At 50.4% G+C, this 22,669-nt stretch overlaps 1 protein-coding gene across 1 annotated transcript in view; it reads right to left on the bottom strand.

Annotated features, from left to right (window-relative positions):
• The window catches only part of FCGBP (Fc fragment of IgG binding protein), a 39,294-nt gene extending 17,024 nt beyond the window's left edge, over nucleotides 1-22,270 (bottom strand). The window contains exons 1-9 of the mRNA XM_014553511.2: nucleotides 22,214-22,270; nucleotides 19,568-20,815; nucleotides 17,146-17,495; nucleotides 13,217-13,787; nucleotides 10,562-11,166; nucleotides 7,963-8,530; nucleotides 3,910-4,502; nucleotides 1,025-1,616; nucleotides 718-917 (exon numbers count right to left, since the gene is read on the bottom strand). Of these exons, the coding sequence (XP_014408997.2) occupies nucleotides 718-917; nucleotides 1,025-1,616; nucleotides 3,910-4,502; nucleotides 7,963-8,530; nucleotides 10,562-11,166; nucleotides 13,217-13,787; nucleotides 17,146-17,495; nucleotides 19,568-20,815; nucleotides 22,214-22,268 (4,782 nt within the window). The 5' untranslated portion in view covers nucleotides 22,269-22,270. The remainder of the gene's footprint in view (nucleotides 1-717; nucleotides 918-1,024; nucleotides 1,617-3,909; nucleotides 4,503-7,962; nucleotides 8,531-10,561; nucleotides 11,167-13,216; nucleotides 13,788-17,145; nucleotides 17,496-19,567; nucleotides 20,816-22,213) is intronic.
• Nucleotides 22,271-22,669: the final 399 nt, after the last annotated feature.

The raw sequence follows: 22,669 nt of genomic DNA, 5'->3' as shown, positions 1-22,669 counted from the left end.
ACTGGAGAGGAAACAGGGGTAGAGATGAAACAAGACTGGGAAAATGTTGGTTATTTTGGAAGCTGAGTGACAGTACATGGAGAAGTATTGTACCTGACTTTTACATGTGTGAAAAATTTTATAATACAAAGCTTATATATTCATGTAATGCATATATTATACATATAGCACTTAAAGCAGTAACCAGCACATAGTAAGCATCATCTACCTATTTGCTGTCAGTATTATCATGCATAGTAGGAGAAAAACAGAGAGGGTCCATGCCCTCACAGAGCCCTCAGATCCTTGAGGGAGACTGACTTTAGATGAACACACACTCAAATCCAAGGAAAAGGAATAACTCTGAGAAAGTAGGAGAGGGAAGCCAAGGGAGTTAGCCACTGGTATAACAGACAAAATCTAGACCTGGGATACAAAGCTGAAACATGACCTGGGGAGCCAGGGGAGGGTTTCAAGTTGCAGGACCTATGGTCATATTCAGAAAGGTCTTTCCAGCTACCATGAGGACAGCGGTCCAGGGGGAGGGAGCAAAAGTGAGGGCTGGGAGGGAGCGACCTGGGAGAGGACAAACTGGACCATGGTAGGGCCATGGGGAGGGGAAGGATGGGTGGGAGGGACATACAGGAGGCCAAGTGGACAGGCTGTGGGGCTGATGGGCAGTGGGAGGGGGGTTCAGCATGTAGCCCCTGGCTCTGCCCGGCATGACTGGGTTCCTACCTCATAGTAAATCCCATTGCTGTAGCAGCCGCATTCCTGGATGGGCACGCAGGCTTGGCCGTCATTGAGGAAGCCGGAGTCACACTGGCAGCCCTCGGCACAGGTATCCGGGCACTGGGGAGACTCACTGAGCGCCGAGCAGCCCAGGGAGCAGGTGTCCGCACACAGCTCATAGTGGCTGTTAGCGGGGCACTGCATCGCTGCAAAGAGGGGGTGTGGGTCAGAGCTCCCGGGAGTGAGGGGCTGCAGGGCCCAGGGTCTGCCTCTTCTGTGCCTCTGCCTCCCTCTCGCTCTGCCCCTCACTCACGACAGAAAGATTCGGTCCTCCAGGATTCCACGTGGCCTCCAGCCGCCTGGCAAGCACTCACATAGGCATGAATGTTGTTGCAGAGAATGCTCTCATTCCCGCCCCCCACGCAGAGATCAAAGACACAATCTTGTAAGGGACCCTGGGGATCCACCAGCTCGTGGCAGGTGGCCAGCGGCCCAGTGGTGCTGGTGAGGAGCCCGCAGAAATTTTCCTGCTCGTACTTCTCCTGCAGCTCAGGTTCACAATTAAAGTCAGAGTCGCAGTCCCCGCCAGGCTGGCAGGTGGGCGGTGGCAGACAAGGAGAGTCCTGCACTGCCTCCTCCCAGGAGTTGCCAAACTCATTGGAGCTGCCGGCCTGTGAGCCATCGGGCTTCTGGAAGTCATCCTTCGGGTCGTCGTTGTAGTTCCCACACAGGCCACACAGCTGTTCATAGTAGTTGCCTGGGACGGTGACCCGCACGTTGTACATGAGGTCGTAAGCCACTCGCAGGCCAAAGTCAGTCTCGATCACAACATCTGAGCCATGCTGGTAGGCACGGACCTGGCCCTCGGCCAGCACCACTGGCAGCCTCATGTCCACACCGTTCACCTGGGAGGTGGGAGATGCTGTGCTTCAGAGGGTACACTTTGAGAGGGCAGACCCAAGATCAAGCCCCTGCCCGACATGGAAGATCCACATGACCACACTCTTTGGGTCTTAGTTTCCATTATTTCTAAAATGGACATAATAATAGGGTCTTGTAGTGGGTTGAATGGTGGCACCCCAAAGATATGTCCATCCAGAACCTCGGAATATGACCTTTTTTGGAATAAGGGTCTTTGCAGATGCAAGTAGCGTAATGATCTTGAGATGGGATCATCCTGGATTAGGGTGGGCCCTATGTCCAATGAAGAATGTCCCTAAAGAAGCCAGAAGAGGAGAAGATACAGAAACACACAGAGGAGGAGGCCATGTGATGATGAAGACAGAGGCAGAAGTGATGTGGCCACAAACCAAGAACACCTGGAACCACCAGAAGCTGGAAGAGGCAAGGGAGGATTCTACCCCGGAGCCTTTGGAGGGGGTGCAGCTCTTGCCAACACTTTGATTTTGGACTTCTGGCTTCCGTAACTGTGAGAAAATTAATTTCTGTTGTTTTAAGCCACCAAGTTGGCGGTAACCTGTTACAGCAGAACAGATGCAGGTCTCAGTGGAGCTCCACCCTTACCCGCTATCGTTTATTCACCTCTTACTGCTGTGATAGACAGTGCAGTGATTGACTCCAGAGTCATCAGCCTGGGCTCAAATGCAGCTCTGCTCCTTACTCTCTGCGAACTTGGGCAGGTGAATCACCTCTGTTTCTGTTTCCTCATCTACTGTGTGGGAATGAGGTACCTACCCCATAGATTAGGTACCTCATTTGGATTAGATATATTGAAATTTGTAAAGTGCTGAGGAATGTGTCTGGCACAGAATGGGTGCTCTGGGAGCATTCGCTGTTATTATTAGTCATGGCTGGAAGTTTTTATTTTGAGAAATAAATGAGTGCTAAGAGTTTTTGCTTTAAGCATCCATGGGAGGAAAGTCAGGCTAAATTTCTGGGGGAAATGAACTTCTAATCCATGAGTCAAGAACCAGTGGTTTTCAGTTGAAGGCTGCTGGGCACCAACAAAGCCTCGTAAACCCACCCCCGATTAAGACAGTTGCTCATCCTTCCTGAAGGCAGATGCGATGAGCATTAGATCCTTTTGGAAGTGTGAGGAATCAGAGGAGAAGGCAGGAGAAAGACATGCTCCTGACTGAATCTCCTAAAAACACAGTCAACCACCATACTTCCCAAGCAGGGATGAGTAGTGGTTAAGGACAAGTGACGCAACTTCTGTGCCTCAGTTTTCTCATCTGCAAAGTGGGCTAACAATAATTTCTACCCAAGAGAGAACCTGGGGGATTCACTGAGATGCAAATAACAAGAACACTCACAATTCATATTAATTTAGAGCCAACCATATGGCAGGCACTTTTCCAGGAGCTTTGGCTACATGAGAGACTATATAAAAGCATCTAACACATGTTCAGTGCATAGTGAGCCCCTGAAAAAGTCAGCTACTGATCAGCACCCTCATTGTCAATACTGCTACTAGTACAATGACTATGTGGAATCTCTGGGGAAATCCGTCTAGTGTAAGAGAAATGCCAGTTTCCATAGGAGACCAAATCCTTCTCCATCAGAAAAGTGTCAGCCCAGACCGCCCAGGGTCCAGTGTGCTGTTTCCTGGCACAGTATCCTGGGTTCAAGTCTTGCCTTTGCTAGAAGGCCTTGGGCTAGTGATGGAGCTTCCCCCTCTAAAAAAATAAAGTAAATCATGGTACTTCCAGGATAAAATGACACTGGGGATGTGAAGTGCTTAGCAGCCAACAGGGTCTGGGGTCAGCCGTGTAAAAACCATCACTGCTGTTATTGCTGTTGCTGTGGATGTTAAGGGGTGATGGGGTCACTCACAGATTGTCCTCTTTCCTTGAACCTTTCCAACCACTGACTGCATCATGTTCTACCACTGGCCAGGAGACCAGGAGGTGGCTGGGGCAGGGACCGGGGTGGGAGGGATGATGGAAGGAAGGAGGGAGTGGGAGAGACATCCAGAAGTGATAATCTAGGGGCAGGGAGAGGGGAGCCTGAGCCACATGGGAGCAGGTCTAGGTCCTCAAGGCCTCTTGCCTCCTTGGTTCTCGCACTGTAGGCTCTGACTGGCACCTCCTCTCCGCAGGGACCTCATGCCTCCCACATCCAGGCCGAGCTCTGCACCCACTGCACCCCCACCCCGCTGAGTGCTACGCATGCCCCACCCACAGATCGCCCTCTACCCCAGGCTCCCTCCCCTTCACATTCTGCCCCAGCTCTCACCGTGACCTTCCACTGCTGCTGCTCCAGCCGCAGGGTGAAGTTGGCCACCTGGACAGTGATCGCCCTGGTCACACTGACTTTCCCATTGCCCCAGGCCACATTCTCCTGCAGGACTGCAAACTGGGCCAGGCCAGGCTGGGTGCCACAGGTCCGAGCCAGTGCGTACACACAGGTGCCCATGAAGTCGAAACGGCGGCCGTCGAAGGTGGTGTAATGGGGGTCTCCCGACGCCTGGCAGGTGGCAGAGCCCACAGCCACGCAGCCCAGGACGCCATCCGACACCTGGCAGGCCTCGTGTGGGCCGCAGGTGGAGGACTCACAGGACACCAGGCCGTCCTCCTCGCAGTGGCAAAGGGAATCGCAGCCCGGTCCCGGGTAGAAGGTCTGGCCGGGCGGGTGGTAGGCGCCCTGGTACACGCAGCCACAGGAGGGCAGTTGCACGCAGGACTCACCGTCGAGCACAAAGCCGTCATCACACACGCAGCCCTCTTTGCAGTTGGAGCCGCAGCCCCCGGGCACTGGGACGTCTCCGCAGGACAGCGGGCAGCCGTAGGAACACACCTCGTAGTGGCTGTGGGGCGGGCAGCTGGGCGCTGCAGGGAGAGCGACCATCAGCATCAAGAATCCCTGCTCCCCAGTGACACAGCGGGCCCCTGACACACACGCTGTGCACACACATGCTCACACACAGTCACACGTGTAAGCGGTCCAGTGGCAAGGAGCCCCTTGCTCAGTGGGACCTGGGTCACAGATTACAACACAGTTAATCTAATCCTGATCACTAAGGTTCTATTCCAACTTAACCATGGCCCGGGCTTATCTGTAGTGTCTTTAATGACCATATTCAAATTGGTAACAAGTTGTGGATCTGTGGTACGTATTTTAAACATGCATATGCATGTAAGGTGTGTGTGTGTGTGTGTGTGTGTGTGTGTGTGTGTAAGCTATGTAGGAAATTGTACGGGAAATGATCTGTTTTTTCCAATAAATGGTGTGAACAAAGAGAGGGGTGGATAGAAGGAGAGACATGTGATAAAGCAAGTATAGTAAAACACAGATTGTAGAATCTAGGTAGTAAGTATTGGGTATTCACTGTCAATTTTCTTTCAAGTTTTCTGTGTATTTGAAATTGTTCACAATAATATGATGGAGAAAAAAGAAATGGGACTATTACAAAATAAAAATGATTAAAGAGAAATCAACCCAAAGCGGTGTGGATTTGGTCTGGCTCCACATTTGAGTAAACTGAAAAAATACATTTTTTAGACAATTTGGAAAATTTGAACCTAGGCTGGGCAGGAATTAGTGTTATTTTTGTTATTTGGTAATAACAGCACTGTGGTAGTGTTTCTTAAAAGTCCTATCTGTTGGAGATGTTTACTAAAGTATTTGTGGGAAAACTCCCATGTCTAGAATTTCCTTTAAAATATTTCTGCAAAATAAAAAAAGAAAGGGCCAGTGGAGGGGATAGAGGAATGAGAATCGCAAAATACCCATAGTAGTTGAAGCTGGTGCTGGGTGTATGGGTTTACATCCCATCCCAGGCCTCCCTCTCCCTGAAGTCTCACAACCCACTCTTCCAGAACTTCCAAGGGGTCCAAGGGCAAAACCAGTTTTAAGGAAATAAGAGACTCTTAATTTCTACAGAGGTCACAGAATGCAGCAATTAACAGTACAGATTTAGGAGCCAACCTGCCTGGGCTCAAATCGTGCTGCCCTCCTGTGTAACCCCAGGCAAGTTACTTAATATTTCTGCGGTTCCATTTCCTCGTTTTGTAAAATAGGAAGAGGAAAAATCCTACCTCACTGGGTGGTGGTGAGGATGAAATGAGAACTGTAAACTGTAACTGAGACAGGACCTGCCCAGCAGGAAGTGTGCCACACAAGCGCTAGCTCTAATCATGCATGTCCTTCCTGAAACCAGGGGCCTGAGAATTCACCTGGGAGGCGCATCTCCTTTCCCACCGTCCCTTCTGCAAACTCGCTTCTCCCACTTTACAGAAGAGAACCGTGCAGTCCCCACCCATCCTTAATCTTCACATGGTGTGCCGCCATGGGGGTGTGAAACCTCTGGGGCCATGAAGGGACAATTTCAAATATTGCTGTAAGTCGGAGACAATGGATGACAAATCAATACTGGTAACCAATCAGTTCCAACTCTGCTCCGGACAAAACAGAAGGAAGGCCCCATAGAATCGGCTGCTCAGAGGTCATAAAAAGTAAGTTTTATGGCGACTCTCAGTGTGACCGACTTCCCTACAACTCAAAAGGAGTTCAGAGGATGGAGTGATGTTGCCCTATCAGAACTCCTGCCACTTCCACCCACTTCCTAGTATCTTACCTACAAAAACGAAAAATAGGATTGATGCTGAACCTTGTCTCCTTCTAACAACAGACGTGAACGACTGGGGAGAAAGCCCCACCCATCTCATTAAGAGCTGCCTTTCCATTACATTCTGCTTTTTATCCTTAATATTTTTATCAGTTGTGTACTAATGATACTTGCAATGATAACTCACACCATCTTTTTTTTTTTTTAACACTTAGAGTCTATGGTTTCAGGTGTTTCTAAAAATTAGTAAATGTTGCTCACTCATGTATATATTTATGGCAGAGAAGTATGATGGGGATTGTGACAGACTGATGATGGCCATCCCTTACTCTGGGTTTGGCTGCGGTACTGGCTTTGGCCAATGGGACGTTAGCAAATGTGACACCAAGCCAAGGCCTGGCGTATGCTTGCTCTGCTCACCCACTGGCGGCTGCCTGCTCTTGCTGCTCTTTGGAACCTCCAGACCACTGTGTGAGGAAGCCTGTGCTAGCCGGATGGAAAATGAGATCCGGCAGAGCAGAGAATGAGGTCCTCCCAACCGACCAGCCTAACAACTGCCAGATGTGACTCAGGCCACTGTAGGCCATCCAGCCCCGACGAAGCCACCAGCAGCCTGCAGACAGTGCACACTAGCCCAGACTAGGAGAACAGCTCAGCGGCCCACAGCATCATGAGAAATAATGAATACTTGTTGGGTTAATCCACCAAATTTGGGGGATGTTTCTATCTCCAAATAAATTTGATGTTACCCAGCAAAAACTAACTGATGCAGTGATCAAAACTGAGACTTTCAATGTAGGTAGATAATTACATCAGGTTAAATTCTGCTGGAACTGGAAACCCTTAGGACGTCAGTTCAGGAGAGCAAGATTTTGTTTGCTTGTTTGTTTTTCTTATTTTCTCTCCCACTGTATCCCCAGCACCTGGAATACAGCAGGTATTCAACAAATATTTGTTGAATGAATGAATGAATATATGTTGAAGGAGAAAGAGGAATGATGTGACATTCATGGATTTATCATGTATTTTTCTATGTGTGCCATTGTGTGGTGTCTACCTGTTCAACACAGTTAAAAGAGTGACATAAGTCAAGGAAGAATTTTATTTTAAAATGTCAATGTTATGTTGATAATTGTGGAAACTAGGTGATGGATATGAGGGTTTATTAGCCTGTTCTCTCTCCTTTTGAGTATGTTAAAATTTTTTCCATAAGAAAAAAATTTTTAAAAGTTAAAAGTTACTATTTGCTAGAAATTACAGCTTTTGCAATTATTTAGGATAAAAAACTAGAGATGTATGGTTCCACTTACACGAAGTTCAAAAACTTTAGTGTGCTGGGAAGGGGCATGAAGGGGCTTCCGAGGGGGTGGGGGACCTAGGCCAGATGGGGTCCAAGGAGAACTGGAAAGGGGACCAGTCTCCTTCTAAGGGCAGCACCGTTGCTCATCTCTGAATGACAGCTGCCAAATGGGAATCAGACTTGGGGCCACCAGATGTATTCAGTCATCTTACAAATATTTACTGCATCTGCGACTTCCTAGATGTCAGGATCCCAGGCAGGTAATAGCCTTTCTGAGCCTCTGTTTCCTCATCTGTTAAATGGATATAACCACAGCCCCTACTTCATGGGGCTGTTACGAGAATTAAATGAGTTAATGATATATATACGTTAATGAATATACACAAGGCTAGGCTCCCCAGTTGTCACTCCCGGTACTCACGGCAAAATTCCTCACTCCTCCAGGAGTGCACAGTGGCGCCAGCGGCCTGGCATGCAGCGGCATAGGAGGCCAGTGCATCACACAGTGGTCCAGACTGGCCTGGCAGCAGGCAGAGGTCGTAGACACAGTCACGCAGAACACCCTGTGGGTCCAGCGTGTCGTGGCACTCCCGGAAGGGCCCATCGGGGTCAGCAAGGATCCCACACTCCTTCTTGCTCTGAAGCTGCTGGGCCACCAGGGAGTCCAGTTGGGAACAGTCACCTGGCTGGGCCGCTCCACAGCCCGGCCTCGTCTCCTCCTGCCAGCTATTCCCAAAGGCCAGTGCGTTGGCAGCTTGGCCTCCATCCCGCAGAGCCAGGTCATCAGCTGGGTCCTCATTGAAGTTCCCACAGAGCCCACACAGGGCCCCAGAGTAGCTGCCGGGCACCTTGACCGTCACATGGGCATCCCAGTTGTAGGTGACAGTCAGGCCAAAGTCCGTACGCACGACAGCATCTTGGCCCTGGCGGAACACCTGCACCTGCCCATCTGCTGCCTGGAAGGGCAGGTACTGAAGGACGCCGTCCACCTGGGTAGAGATGAGAGAGGGCCATGGGGTCAGGGTATTCATGGCTTTGTGGCCCACCCCTCCCTCACTGAGCTCCAGCTATTCTGGGCTCCTTGCTATTCTCTTGAACACATTATGTTTGATCCCACCTCAGGGCCTTTGCACTGGCTGTTCCCTCTGCCTGGCACACCATCCACCTCTGTTTATCCTTCGAGTATCAGCTTAAATCCAAATCCCTAACCCATGGCCTTCAAAGCATATAGGATCTGTCCCCTCATTACCTCCCTGACCTCACCTCCCACTGTTCCCCTCATTCTGCTCCAGCCACATTGGCTTTCCTGATAGTGCTCTAACTCTCCCAGTTTAGTCTAACTATAGGGCCTTTCACTTTGCCAAGAACACTGCCTACAACTTTCCTCCTGGATGCTTCCCCTTCATCCTCCAGGACTTGGCTTAAATCCAAGCCCCTTTCCTAGAAGGTCCTGCTTAACCTTGGCTCTGTCCCCATTTGTGCCTGCGCCACCTCCCACGTCACTCACATGCCTGCGCTATCTCCCAGGACATATCAAGTGCACTCTCACCTCTGGGCCTTTGCACTTGCCGTGACCTCTTCCTGGAATACAACCCATTACTCTTTCCTTGGCCACCTCTACTTCATCTTTTAGGTGTCAGCTTTGATCCAAACCCCTTACAATGGCCTAAAAGGCCATACACGATCCGAGCCTCACTGCTATCCAGTTGAATTCTCCCGGACTGCCTCATTCCCTACCCTTGCATCTCCAGCCATGCAGGTATTTTGATATTCTCTTGAACTCACCAAGCTCAGCCCTGCCTCAGGGCCTTTGCACTTTTTGTACCCTCTGCTTGCAACTTTCTTACCCCCTTCCACATCTTTATTCTTTATCTGGCTGCCTCCCCATCACCCTTCAAGTTTCAGTTTAAAATCAATTCCCTCTACCCATCAGGCCCCGTCCTCACTTTTCTGACCTCATCTCCTACCAACCTCTTTGCCCCATCTCCCCAGCCTCACTGTCTCAGGTGCAGCCTCCTTGGCCCCATGCTTTTCTTCTATACTCTTCAAGCTCAGTCCAGCATCAGTCTTTGCACCTGTTGCTCCCTCTGCCTAGGTGGACCACTAAGCAGGATCACCCTTCACTGGTGGTCTCTTCCTCATCTTTCAGGTTTCAGCTTAAATCAAAAGCCTCTAACATAGCCATCCCCTACATCATCCTCTACCTCGCTCTCCCCTCCTTCCTTCCATTCCAGCCCCACTGGCCTCCATGTTGTTCCTCTACCCCTTATACTTATTCCTGCCTTAAAGCCTTTGCATTTACTGTTCCTTCTGTCTGGAATACTCTTCCATCCACTTCTCTCCCTACTTGTTCCATCTCTTTCTTCAAGAGAGGCAGCCGAACGTAGAGGTTAAGAGTAAGGATTCTGGAGCTAGATAGCCTGGCTTCAAATCCTGGTTCTGCCACTCATTAGCTGTGTGACCTTGAATAGGTGACTTACCTTCTCTTTGCCTCAGTTTTCTCCTCTAATAAGATTAGTTATTTCACAGGGTTGTTACAGAGATTGAATGATGTGGGCCCATCTATGAGCCACCCATCCCCATCACACACTCTATATCCCACAGACATACCTCTAGTTTCCAACTTTTCACATGTCATCCTACTCTCTGAAATGCAATCACTCTCCAGAAAATGCATAAATCTATAACTTTGGAGGGTTTATAACGATAAAATGTTAAAAACACTTGCTGGGTGCCAAGATTTCTTTTAAACATCCTACTAATACTAACTCACAATCATCTGATGAAGCTGCTCCCATGGGGAGGCACTCTCTTATTATCCTATTTGACAGAGGACAGAACGAGGCACCGAGATACAGAGCCAGGTGTCCAGAGAGAGAGCACCATCTGGCTTGGGGGCCTCGGCCTATCCACTGGCCATAAGGTCCTCTAACAGATCCCCACCTGCCCCAGGGGCCAGATCCCTAGTCTTTAAGGGGGATTCCCCACCCCTCCACCCGCTCCGGTTGCCCCCTGCTCACCAGCACTCGCCCACGGTACTCCCGGCGCACCGCCACCTTCACACCGCGGGCCTCCACGCGCACGGCGCGGGTGTAGCTCACGGTCTGGCTGCCCCGATGCTCGTTTTCCACCAGCACCCGGAAGGTGGGCAGTTCGGCGACCTGGCCGCACGAGCCGGCCAGCAGGTATGTGCAGGTGCCCATGAAATCGAAGCGCCGGCCGTCGAAGCTCAGGTAGTGTGGGTCCCCAGATGCCTGGCAGCTCCCAAAGCGGTCGGGGTAGCAGCCCTGGAGGCCATTCTGGACACGGCAGCGCTCGCCCGTCGGGCAGCCCTGCGTGTTGCTGCAGATCATCTGCTGGGTGGCGGCGTCGCAGGTGCAGCGCTGTCGGCAATATGTGTCGCCCCACACTGTCTGGCTGGGCGCGAGCAGGCGGTCCTGGAAGATGCAGCCGCAGGACGAGGCCGCCACGCAGGCGCCACCGCTGGCCACGAAGCCCGGGAGGCACACGCAGCCCTCGACACATGGGCGCTCGGAGCAGTTGGACGGCGCCGCCGAGGGGTTGCAGGAGGTCGGGCAGGCTGGGGCGCAGAGCTCGTAGCGGCTGTTGGCCGGGCAGGACAGGGCTGTGGGGACACGGGAGGGCGGGGCAGGTCAGCACAGCCATTCCTCCAGGGGACACTCAGTTGGGAACGTGCCTGGACTTCCCTCCCCAAAGCCCCCTCCTCCCTCAGAGCTCCCATCTCAGTTAAAGGCACTTCCAGCCTTCCAGACAGTGCATAGGCCCCAAACTTCAGTTTGTTGACTGAGTAAGTTGACTCCCTTACCCTCACTGACTGGACAACCAGCCTGTCTGTAAATCCTGTGAGCTCCACATTCAAGATCTCTCCAGAATCTGCCCCCTTCTCCTTTCACCACAGTCCCCACCCTAGTCCTATTCACCTTGGCAGCCTCCTGTCTGGTCTCCCTCCTGCTCTCACCCTCCCTCCCATCCTATTCCTCACCTGCAGCCAGAGGGATCCTGTGAGTCAGGGGACACCCTTCTCCTGCTGAGAGCTCTTTTCTGGCTCTGGCTTGCTCCGGGTAAAACCCGAAGTCCTCCTGTTGGTCCATGAGGCTTCCCATGAGCCAGATCTGCCCTCATCACCCCCTCTGTCCTCATCTTCTCTCCTAATGGCTTACTCTGTCCCTCTTCTCTGGTCCTCACACTCCTGCCTCAGGGCATTTGCAGTCGCTGTTCCCTCTGCCCATACTGGCCTTTCCTCAGAAGGCAATGTAATACATGGTCAAGAGAAGGTTACTGGAACCCAAATGGGCTGGGTTCAAATCCCAGCTCTCCTCTTCTTAGCTGTGTGATTGTGAGCAAGTGACTCCAATCTCCTTGTGCCTTGGTTTCCCCATCAGTAAAATGGCATAATAATAGTCCTGATATGATCAGGGGTTCATCTATGTAGAGACACTCCATGAGCAGCATTATGACTTAGCTGATTCCACTGCCTCATCCTGGTCTCTGCTCCAATAGCACCTCTTCAGAAGGGCCTTCCCTGAGCCATCGCTTCATGAGCCTCCCATTTACTCTTATCACACGAACTCTGTTTCTTTTGCTCTCTGAAGCTATCTCATATTTTACTGCTTACTGTCTGTCTTCCCCACTAGGATTATAAATTCTGTGAGAGCAGGAACCTGATCTGTCTCAAACACAGCTGAATCTCCAGAACCAAGGACAGGGCTTGGCTCACAGGAGATGCCCAATAAACACCACAGAAATTACTCGGTTGATAGACAAAAGTACTGGTTCCTCTTTTGCACCAGGCACTGGGGAACTTGGTGGTGAGGAGATGCGCGGGGAGAGTTTTACTGAGCAGTGAGGACACATCAATGACATAGGCACTGGTCAGTGTCTCACCTAGACATACCCCTCTCTGGAGTCCCTGTCTCAAGCCCTGGGCCTGGGCCTGGAAGCTTCCTCCTCTTTCCTGCCCTAGCTTTTCTGCCTCTTGAACATTTCTCTGGGAGCCTCAAAAAGGCAGGGACAGGTGCATGTTGACCCCCATTGTGCCCATCACCAGCACAGGGATGGGGCCAGATAGGGGCTCAAGGAATGCATGTTGAATGAATACATGAGTGAATGAATGATTCAGTGGATGGATACCTGGCTATGGAGCTTGGACTTTATCCAGAAGACACTGGGGAGTCATGGAAGGGTTATAAATGAAGAGATGTTCACATGTCTGCTTTGGGACTCTGAAGACTACATCTCATGACAAGCCTTTGCACATGCCCTTCTCTCAGCTTGGAACCCACTTCCTGCCTACACCCCCTTTTTTTCTGTCTAGTTCCAGTCCTCCTACGGGCTTCAGATGGGGCATCCCTTTCTCTAGGAGATCCTCCTTGACCCCCCAAGGCTGAGTCAGGAAGCTTCTCTGGTCTCCCATACCCCCCTTGAACATCCCCCATCCCAGCCCTGACCACTCGGGACTGTCACTGTCTAGTGATACATCTGCCCCAACTTTAGGCTCACTAAGGTCAGAGCCTGGCCATCTTGGCCATAGCTGTGTGCCTGGCATGGTCCAGCTCCAGGAGGGACCAGAGTCAATGCTCAGATATTGAGCAGATGCAAGTGGTCTCCTGCCTCCCATCATGTGCCCCCAGCCCCCAAACCAGGACATCACTCACGGCAGTTGGCTGACAACCTCCAGTTCCCAACAGAGATGCCAAGCTCCAGACAGGCCTGGGCATAAGCACCGAGGCCACGGCACAGGCTGGCCCGGTCCCCGTTGACCACACATAGGTCATACACACAATCCTTCAGGAAGGGCTCAGGGTCCAGGGCATCATGGCAGACGGCAAAGGGGCCGTCGAGCTGGGTCAGCATGCCACAGACACGGCTGCCCTCGTAGATCTGGGCCTGGCCGGGGGTGCAGGAGGGACAGTTGTCCTGGCAGCCGTCCTCACAAAGGTAGTCCTCGTCGTCCAGCTTCCAGCTACTGGCAAACTCCACAACGTCAGCAACCTGCTCACAGTCAGGTGTAAGGAAGTCATCAGTGGGGTCGCCATTATAGTTGCCACACAGTCCGCACACCTGGTCTTGGAAGCGGATGGGTAGGGTCAGTGCCAGCTGGGCATCCCAGTCATAGGTGACCACCAGCCCGAAGTCCAGCTCCACCATGGCCTGGGTCCCGCTCTGGTACACACGCAGGCGGCCCTCGGCCAGGGAGGCAGGCAGGCGTGAGCGCTGGTTGTCAATCTGCAGAGGGAATGAGGAGGGAATGGTCAGATTCCCATGTGGTCTGGCCCTCAGCCCCTCATCTCCCCCTCACTTCCCTTGCTCTAGCTGCATGGGGATTCCTTTCTCCTGTTATTGCCACCGACCGAGCCTCAGGATATTTGCTCTTGCCTTCCCTGTGGCCTGAAACATTCTTCCCCTAGATGGACACACAGCTCACTTCCTCACCTCTTACAAGAGCTTTGCTCAGATGTCACTATCTCAGTGAGGTCATCCTTGACCACCCTATCTTATGCAGCAACCCCTCCGTATTCCCTAGTCCCCTTCCCTGCTCTATTTTTTTTTCTATATATTCTAACCTTCTAAAACGTAATTGGCAAATTTCTGATATTTATCATGTGCTAACTCAACTAGTCAGCTCCATGAATCCAGGGATTTTTGTCTGCTTTGATCACTGCTTTGTCTCCAGTGCCTAGAACAGTGCCCAGTAGAATAGCAGGCACTCAGTAAGGGAATGAAGCCACTGCTGTATTAAATAATGTTCACTGGGCACTGACTCTGGGCCTGGCCCTGGCCTGGGAGATCCTGGAGATACACTAATGGCCAAGACAACCCCAGACCTTATTCTCATGGGACTCCCAGTCCAATGAGGGAGACAGACCCATCACTAGATAGTGGCAGATAAGAGTGGCCAGGGCTGGGATAGTGGAGGCACAGAAGTCTAGGGGAGCCTAGAAAAAGGGCCAGACCCAATCTTTCAGGTCAGGGGAGGCTTCCTGGAGGAAGGGACAGCTGAACTGAGCTGTAAAAGATCAGTGAGAGAGAGAGAGTCACGAAAACCAGGAGGGGGAGTGGAGAGAGAGTCTGGCCAGGAGATAAGGAGTGTGTTCTCTCTGGGCCTATTTTCCTCTTCCTGAGCATCTCTTTCTTATTCTTTCTTCACACATTCTCATCTTTGTCAAGAGGATGAGGTGTGAAAAAAGGAGTAACAAGCAGAGAGGACAGCATGAGCGATGTCGAAAGGTAAGACAGATCATTCATTCGTTCAGTTAGTCAGTCAGTCAGCAACGCCTCCAAGTGCCTTCCTGTGTGTCCAGGTCTGTGCTGGGCAATGACCAAGACAGCCTCGGCCCCACATCTATAGGCTCTCAGTCCAGGGTCCACTGTTCAAATCCGTCTCACCACCAAGACCAGCGATCTTCATCTTAAGTGATACAAGTAGTATTTGTTCATTACAGGAAACTTCCAAAACACACATGAGCAAAAAATGAGAAAAGAGAAAATCACCCATATTGCTGTAGTCGCACACATACTCATATTTACAAATCCTGCCAGGTTCTTTTCCTATCTTTAAATACATTTCTATTTAAAAAAAATAATTAGACTACGCTGAAGTCACCATGTCATGAAATCCTCTTCTCTCCTAACAACATCTTGTCAACATTCTACCACAATCCTACAAGGAACTCTAAACCTTTGCAAAGTCATTGATTTCTGTAAGGATCTGGTAAAAGCAATGGACCCCCTTCCTATAAAACTGCACAGCCTATGCGAAATTCTGCATACAAGTTCAAGGGATCTGAGGTCCTTCTGAGCTCGCGCTCAACCCATCTATATCCCAAGAACATCTGCTTAGATCACTTGGTTTTTAACCTCACAGAGCCACCTGCATTCTCACAGAATGAAGGAGGTACAAGAATATTCACTACACTACTGCTTGCCATCATGGACAAAACATCCATCCACAGGGGACTGAGCTAGGTGGATCCTGATGCATCCATCTGACGGCAAGCCGTGCAGCCACAAAAAGGAAAGAGCAGGCTCCATCCCAGCTGTTATGGAAACAGCTCCAGAACACACTGTTCAGTGCAAGAACTCAAGTGAAGAACAGAGCACAAGTACAGTACTGTTTGATAAGAAAGGGGAGAGGTAAGAAAGTATGTTGATATTTGCTTGTATTGGCATAAAGAAATCCTAGAGGAATACTCAGGAAATCAGTACAAGTAATTACCTGTGGGAAGCAGGGAGAAAGCAGGGGAAGACAGGTGTAAAAGCAGGATCTTCCACAATATGCCTTTTTGTTTTGCACTGTGAATGCTTTACTTATTTAAAAAAACTAACTGCAGCAACATGGAAGAAACTCGAAAGTATTATGCTGAGCAAAAGAAGCCTTACACAAAAGGCTTCCTGCACTAGACCATTCTATTACTATGAAATTCTTAAACCGGCAAAACTAATCTACGGTGGGAAAAAAATCAGAACTGTGATTGCCGTTAGGGGTGGGTTGGCCATTGTTCGGGAAAGGGCATGAGGGAATTTTCCAGAGAGATGAAAATATTCTATCTTAACAGAGGTTTCATTTGCACATTTGTCAAAACTCAGTGAACTGTCCACTTAAGATCTGTGGATTTTATTATGTATAAATTTTACATCAAATGCAAGCAAAAAGAAGTATAAAAATATTATATTCTAGTTAACAGTGTGCATATTGAAGTTTTTAGGGGTAAAGTGTGCTGATGTCCAGGACTTACTTTGAAATGCATAAAAAATAAGAGGGATAGTTGAATGGACAGAAGGATGGACAGATGACAGATGTGTGATAAACTAAAGAGAGTAAAATGTTTAGAATCTAGGTGATCAGCAGAGGAGTGTTCACTGTACAATGATTTCAGCTTTTTTGGATGTCTGAACATGTTTGTAACAACATGGTAGAAAAAAGGGGAAATGATTGCTTTTACTTATTTTGCTGTTATTATACTGCTCTTACTCATATTGGCTAAGTAGTAATGCATTTACCAGAGGCTGAAAAGCCTAGAGGTTAACACAGAGACTCAGGAGCCAGCCTGCCAGTGTTCCCAGTTCCATCTCTTACTAGCCCTAAGCCTTTGGGAAGTCATTCATCTCTCTGGACCTTAGTTTCCTCATCTAAAAGTGTTAATAGCCTACCCCCATAGATTGCTGTCAGCATTAAATGTATTAAATATGGAAAGTGCTAAGAAACAAACTCAGCACATAGTAGGTGCTCACTAAATTTTTAGTGTTTGGTCACTTAAGAAACCCCTCATTGTTGGACATTTTGTTTTCTCTCTGTCTCTCCATTATAAACACATTGGCATAAACCTGTTTTTCTAACAATATCTTTGAGCATTCTTAAAATTTTTAGAAATAGAATCACTGGATAAAAGGGTTAATTAAGGCTCTACTATTGATTTTCAAATCCCCCCTCCCCAGGTCCCACTACCTTGGCCCGTTTCTCTGCACCCTTCACCCCATGGCAAAGGGCCTGGGTTTGGCGACTGACATCCAGGCTTTCCCTCCTCTTTCTGACTGGCGGGCGGCTCATGGGTATTAAACCCTGAAGCCTCCTCTGGATCCTTACCCGGGCGAAGCCAGCTTCCCCGCGGACCAGCGACACCGCGTGGCTGTAGGCGCGAACGGTCACGAGGCCCACGTAAGAGACGCGGCGGCTGCCCCGGTGTTCATTCTTGGCCTCGACGCTGAAGGCGGGCAGGGTCTGGTCGTCGCTGCACAGCTCGGCCATGGAGTACAAGCACGTGCCCATCATGTCATAGCGGCGGCCGTCGAAGGTGGTGTAATGGGGGTCACCCAGGGCACGGCAGGTGGCCACGGAGGCCTCCACGCACCTGGCCTGCCCGTCCACCACCTGGCAGAGCTGCCTGGAGGCGCACTGCTTGCCTTCGCAGGAGGTCCTCTCCCGGGTCATCCGGGCTGGGGAGTGAAGGGGGGTGGGCACAGAGAAAGAGTCAGGAGCGTCCACCCGGGTGGGAATCCTGGAGCTCTTCTGCCTGGAGAGTCTGGGCAGTTGCCTCACAACTACCCATTTTAGAAGTGGGGAAACAGGTCTGGAATCTCACAGGGAGAGAGTGGCACAGGCCTGATCTGATCTTAGGTTTTCTGGTTCCCCAGTTTAGCGCAGCTTAGCCCAGAAGGACTGGCAGGTGGTGAAGAACCACTGGCAGGAACAATCATGGAAAGGTTAATTTGTGGGTTTTTTCCTCCCATTTCCTCCTTCCTCCCCTACCTTCCTACTCAGGTCAAAAGGGTAACGGATTTTTTTTTTTTAAACCTATCTATCTTTCTAGAGCTACGTTTATTTTTTAAAAATTAACAACTAACTTTCCTTATATGCTTTGTCAACAGACATGTGGTCTCCCTCTTCTAAGGGATCTTTTTTTAAAAAATATTTTTAAATTTATTTTTTGTTTGTTTTTGTTTTGGGGGGAGGTAATTAGGTTTATTTATTTACTTACTTATTTTAATGGAGGTACTGGGGATTGAACCCAGGACCTCATGCATGCTAAGCATGCACTGTACTACCGAGCTATACCCTCCCCCACTGAGGAATCTTTTTTTAAGGATAGAAAATGGAAAACAAAGACTGTTCAACAGAATAGAAATAACCGTCGAGTCAGGCTGCCTAGGTTAGCATCCTGACTCAACCAACTAGCTATGTGACACTGGATGAGTAACTGTAAACTCTGTGCCTCAGTTTCCTCATTTGTAACATGGGGGTGATAATAATACCTTCTTCACAGGGATAGTTGGGGAAGCAGATGTGGCCATGTTTAAATAAGCTAAAACACAAGTAGGGTTTGGAACTGATCCCAGGTGGGTGTTGAGTGTTACCTGTTATAACCAATCACCTGCCCCTTCCTCACTCTACTATTCCAGCCCAACATGGCCCTTTGAAGTTGGGTGACTTCCATGCCCTGGAAAGTGGGTGGGAGGGGCATTTTTGGCAGTGCTGGGACTCCTAGTCTAGGGTCCTGGCTCTGAGGGGGAGGGATGGGGATCCACATGGAAGAAACAGCTCTTCTTCCCCTGCCTCCCAGAATCTTACCTTCTGTCTGCTCATAATAATAGCTTACCCTTAGGTAGCCCTACTCACTCGCCGGATACCCACTAAATGCTCTACAAATGTTAACTCATTAGACTGTCACTTAACAATCCTGGGAGTGGTTGCAGTTATTATCCTCATTTTACACAGAGCCACAGAGGTGAAGTCACATGTCCAAGGTCACACAGAGGTGGGAAGTCTGGCTTTAGCATCTGTGCCCTCAAATACTGCACTGCCTGGTGGCAGTTCCTCAACAGGCTGGACCTGAGAGTACCCACAGGGCCAGGTCCTACATATGTCCTACACATACAAGGCACCTAGAGTGGGTACACTGAGAGATAAATCCCCGCACATGGTAGCCATCATTATTAGACCTCCTGAGTTCAGGTATTCCTTATATGAGGTGTAGGGGAAGTGATAGTTAGCAACAGCTATAGTTGCATATCAGTTGCTAAAAATAACAAAATATTTCCAAATGGATTGGTAAGAAGCTGCTGACCTGACCCTGCCTGCCACCCACAAAGATTCCTCCCTCACTGCACCTTGGCCTCCCCAGGACCCCTTTCCCAATGCCCCTGCCCCACAAAAGCAAAAGACAAAGGGCTGATGCCGGACACTGGGGGGTTTCTAGGACCCTGCTGCCATGCTCCAGCTGGCATCTCTTCAGACTAGCTGGGACCCTGGATCACACCAGTTACTAAACATTTAGAGTATTGTTCCTGCTGGGCGAGGTTGAGGGGGAGGTACAGTGGTTCTTGGGGAGAGGGCCTAGGAAGCTCTAAGGAAAGGAAGGATGGCGGGGAGGGTAGAGATGAGGAGGGGGACAGCCCAGCTGAGCCAAGCCACAGAACAGCATAGAGAGGGAGGGAAAGGGGAGCAGGCAGGAGAGGTGGCAAAGGGGTCACCAGGTGGACAGGGCCAGAGGTCATTTGTTATTACTCACTCTGGCTGCAGGCAGCTGCTGTCCCAAAGCTCACAGGCTGGTCCAGCCCGAAGATGAGCAGCTCAAAGCTGTCAGTGGCTGTGGCCACGTGGATACTGTCAGTAACACCAAGATCCACTTCAGCATATGAGAACTCACTGCCTGGCACAGGGGCCCAGGTGAGCTTGGCCCCCAGCCTCTGCCCATCCATGGTCAACTCATCAGTAGCATCGGTTGGCGCCACCACCAGGGCCACACCCTTAGAGCCTGGCACTTTCTTCACCACATAGGCAGGGCAGTAGGCCGCCACGTCTGGGAGCAGAACCAGGTGGGGGTCATAGGTGTTTCCATCCTTGGTGGCACCCGTGCCAAACAGCAGGACTTGGATGCCCACATCTGCAGACAGGTAGAGTGGCCGGGACTGCTGGATCTCAAACTCTGCCACGTCACCTGCCTGGAGTTCACGGGAGCCAGCAGTGCCCCCAAGGTTGTAGGTCAGCTTTGTGGCCTGGCTGGCCATGACATAGGCCAGATCATAGTGGGTCTGGAAAGACAGAGGGGGCACCACATAGCGGGTGCCCCAGGCAGACGTGGGTAGCAGCTGCTCCACCACATGGTTGCAGTTCGTGTTTTTCTGAGCACAGCTGTGGCCAGAGAGGACAGCCACGGGGCTACTGGCGGTGACCTTTGACCCTGAGAGGTTAGCCATGCTCTGTACCTGGGCCACTTGGTAGGCCTCCAGAGTCACATTCAGGACATTGCCTGCTTGGTAGGACTTGCCCTGGAATGTCACCAACCCCTTCAGCTGTATACTGACAGAAGCACCGGCTGCACCAGCCACGACAGCAAACTCCTTGACTTTCTGGTTCAAGGTGCTAGATGGTGTGAGCACAAAGTACTCAGTGCCCAGGGCACGGACAGGCCACAGCAGGGTCACATCTGCTGTGTAGGGCTTAGCGTTTATTGCCTGCACAGAGATGGTGTGGTCAGAGTGGACCACCACTGCATGCTGGAAGGTATTGCTGCCGGCCATCTCAGCCTTGGCGCTGATGTTGACCATGACTGACTGTCCGGGCCCCACTGTGACCTTCTGTGAGGTGCCATCCACCCGGCTGAGGACGGAGACTGAGGTGGGGCTGTCCGACAGGCTGGTGAGGAGGAGGTAGAGATAGGCCTTGCTGTAACTGGGCTCATAGTTCTGCAGGAAGGCCGTGAGGAATTCCTCCCCACCACTGTTCTTAGGGTCCACTGAGGCCTCCTGGGTCAATCCTAGGGTGAGAAAATGTAGTTGTGGGTCCACTTATTCAATCCTCCCCCTCAGAGAAGTAACCGCGTGCCCTGTGCCTGGATCACATGTTGACTAACTGGGGCGTCTACTTTCTCCCTTCTCTTTCCTTTCTCCTTATTCATGCAGTGTTCACTTACCAGCCTTTCTAGCCTTTGTCTTCCAAAAGCCTGAACACGTTAAGACAGGGATCTCAAACTCAAATGCTGACAGGACCAGGCAAGTGACGTAAATGTGTGAAACAGAACGGGCAGACGGTGCCTCTAGAGCCTTCAGACGCCATGGCAAGTGGGGTGTTGCCACTAGCTTTAACCCGTTGTCATCATGATGGTTTATGGATTCTATCTTTTTTTTAATGCCAGATCTTAGCATTTTTCAAGAGAAACTAGCTACCTGAACTTCCATGTGAAATCTCCAATTTGAAATTGTTTTAAACCTTGTAATAGCTTATAATGAAAAATAGTATGGAAAGGAATATATGTATATCTGAACCACTACATTGTACACCAAAAACTAATGCAACATTGTAAATCGATTATACTTCAATTAAAAAAGAATCAAAATTATTTTAAGTAAGCATCATGGGCCCAAACTGGCCTGGATTCAGGTGCCAGTTTGTGATTTCTGTCTTCACAGGATTAGGGGGCTCTGTGAAGGGAAAAGGGGGATTAAGAGATCATGGACAAAATGTCTCCTAGAAATAGAGAGGAGTGGGCACTTTTCAACACCCTCAACTAGGAAGAGATTATCCCGGGCTGAGAAGAGAGAGGGGGAGGGGCAGGGAGAGAGAGATTGCTCTACAGGGTCTTAGAGAGAGTGTAGGGGTTACAGGGGTTACAGAAGGACTATCTGCCAAATAAAGGGAGCCTTGAAGGCCATCCCAGTGTCCCACAGGGCCAGGAGATCAGGGGCAATGAACGTTTCAAAAGTAACCTAAGTAGATGTTGACTGGTAAGTAGAGGGCCCTGATATCCCATCCTTCCCCCCAAACTTTGGCTTTACTTAAGACTCCAGTCCCAGACATAACCCTAGAGAATTAGATACCAAGCCCCCCCACCAAGAAAGGCTTTAGTGACATTTTCCATCACCTTCTCAGAATAAGGCTCAGAGTCAAAACTTTAGTTGAGTTGCAGAACATCAAGAAAGTGGTAGTTCTTACCTACTTGAATTTGGGGACTAAGATTTTTACCTGCTTCCCCCTAAAACAGAGAATGGGTGAATTCCACCACATTTCTCTGCAAAACCTAAGGGGCCTCTCTGCCATCTCTGCTGGCCTTGGGTGACTCTGGGAGGTGGGTTTGTGGAGGGGGCTCACGTGGAGAGTACAGGCTGAGTTCCCTAGTCTGGAACAAGGACATAGTTGGACTTTCTGATTGACTTACCCCACAGAAGGGTTGCTCCAGCCCAGAGTGTCCACCAGCTCCAAAAGGAACCCATGTCTGCAATGGTGAAAGAGAGGGAGTCATAGGAGGCTGGTCTGCCCCTCCTGCTGGAGACTGTCCCCGAGAGGACAAAAGGGCCCAGTCTCAGGACAAGGGCTATCTAGGTACCAGGGCTGAGGTGGGTTGGACCCAAGAGCCAGTGTGTGTATGTAAGGGGAAGTGGACATCCAGTGGGCCTGGGGGTTGGGTGGGGAGGGAGAAGACAGGGGCAGGATGGGGAATTGGACATCCAGTGGGTATGGGGGGTGGGGAGTCCTGGAGCTAGTGGCAAGGGTAGGGGACCTGATGTCCCACTTCCAAAGGGGACCCAGCATCTCTCACCTGCAGGTTCTTGGAGCTGTGGGGCTAGCCCTTGGGCTGGGCTATATAGTGGAGTCTCTTGATTCCTTAGGCCAC

The sequence above is a fragment of the Camelus ferus genome, chromosome 9 (genome assembly GCF_009834535.1).
Source record: "Camelus ferus isolate YT-003-E chromosome 9, BCGSAC_Cfer_1.0, whole genome shotgun sequence".
NCBI lineage: Eukaryota > Metazoa > Chordata > Mammalia > Artiodactyla > Camelidae > Camelus > Camelus ferus.
The sequence above is the reverse complement of the archived record's forward strand: the minus strand, read 5'-3'. Positions and strand labels throughout refer to the sequence as shown.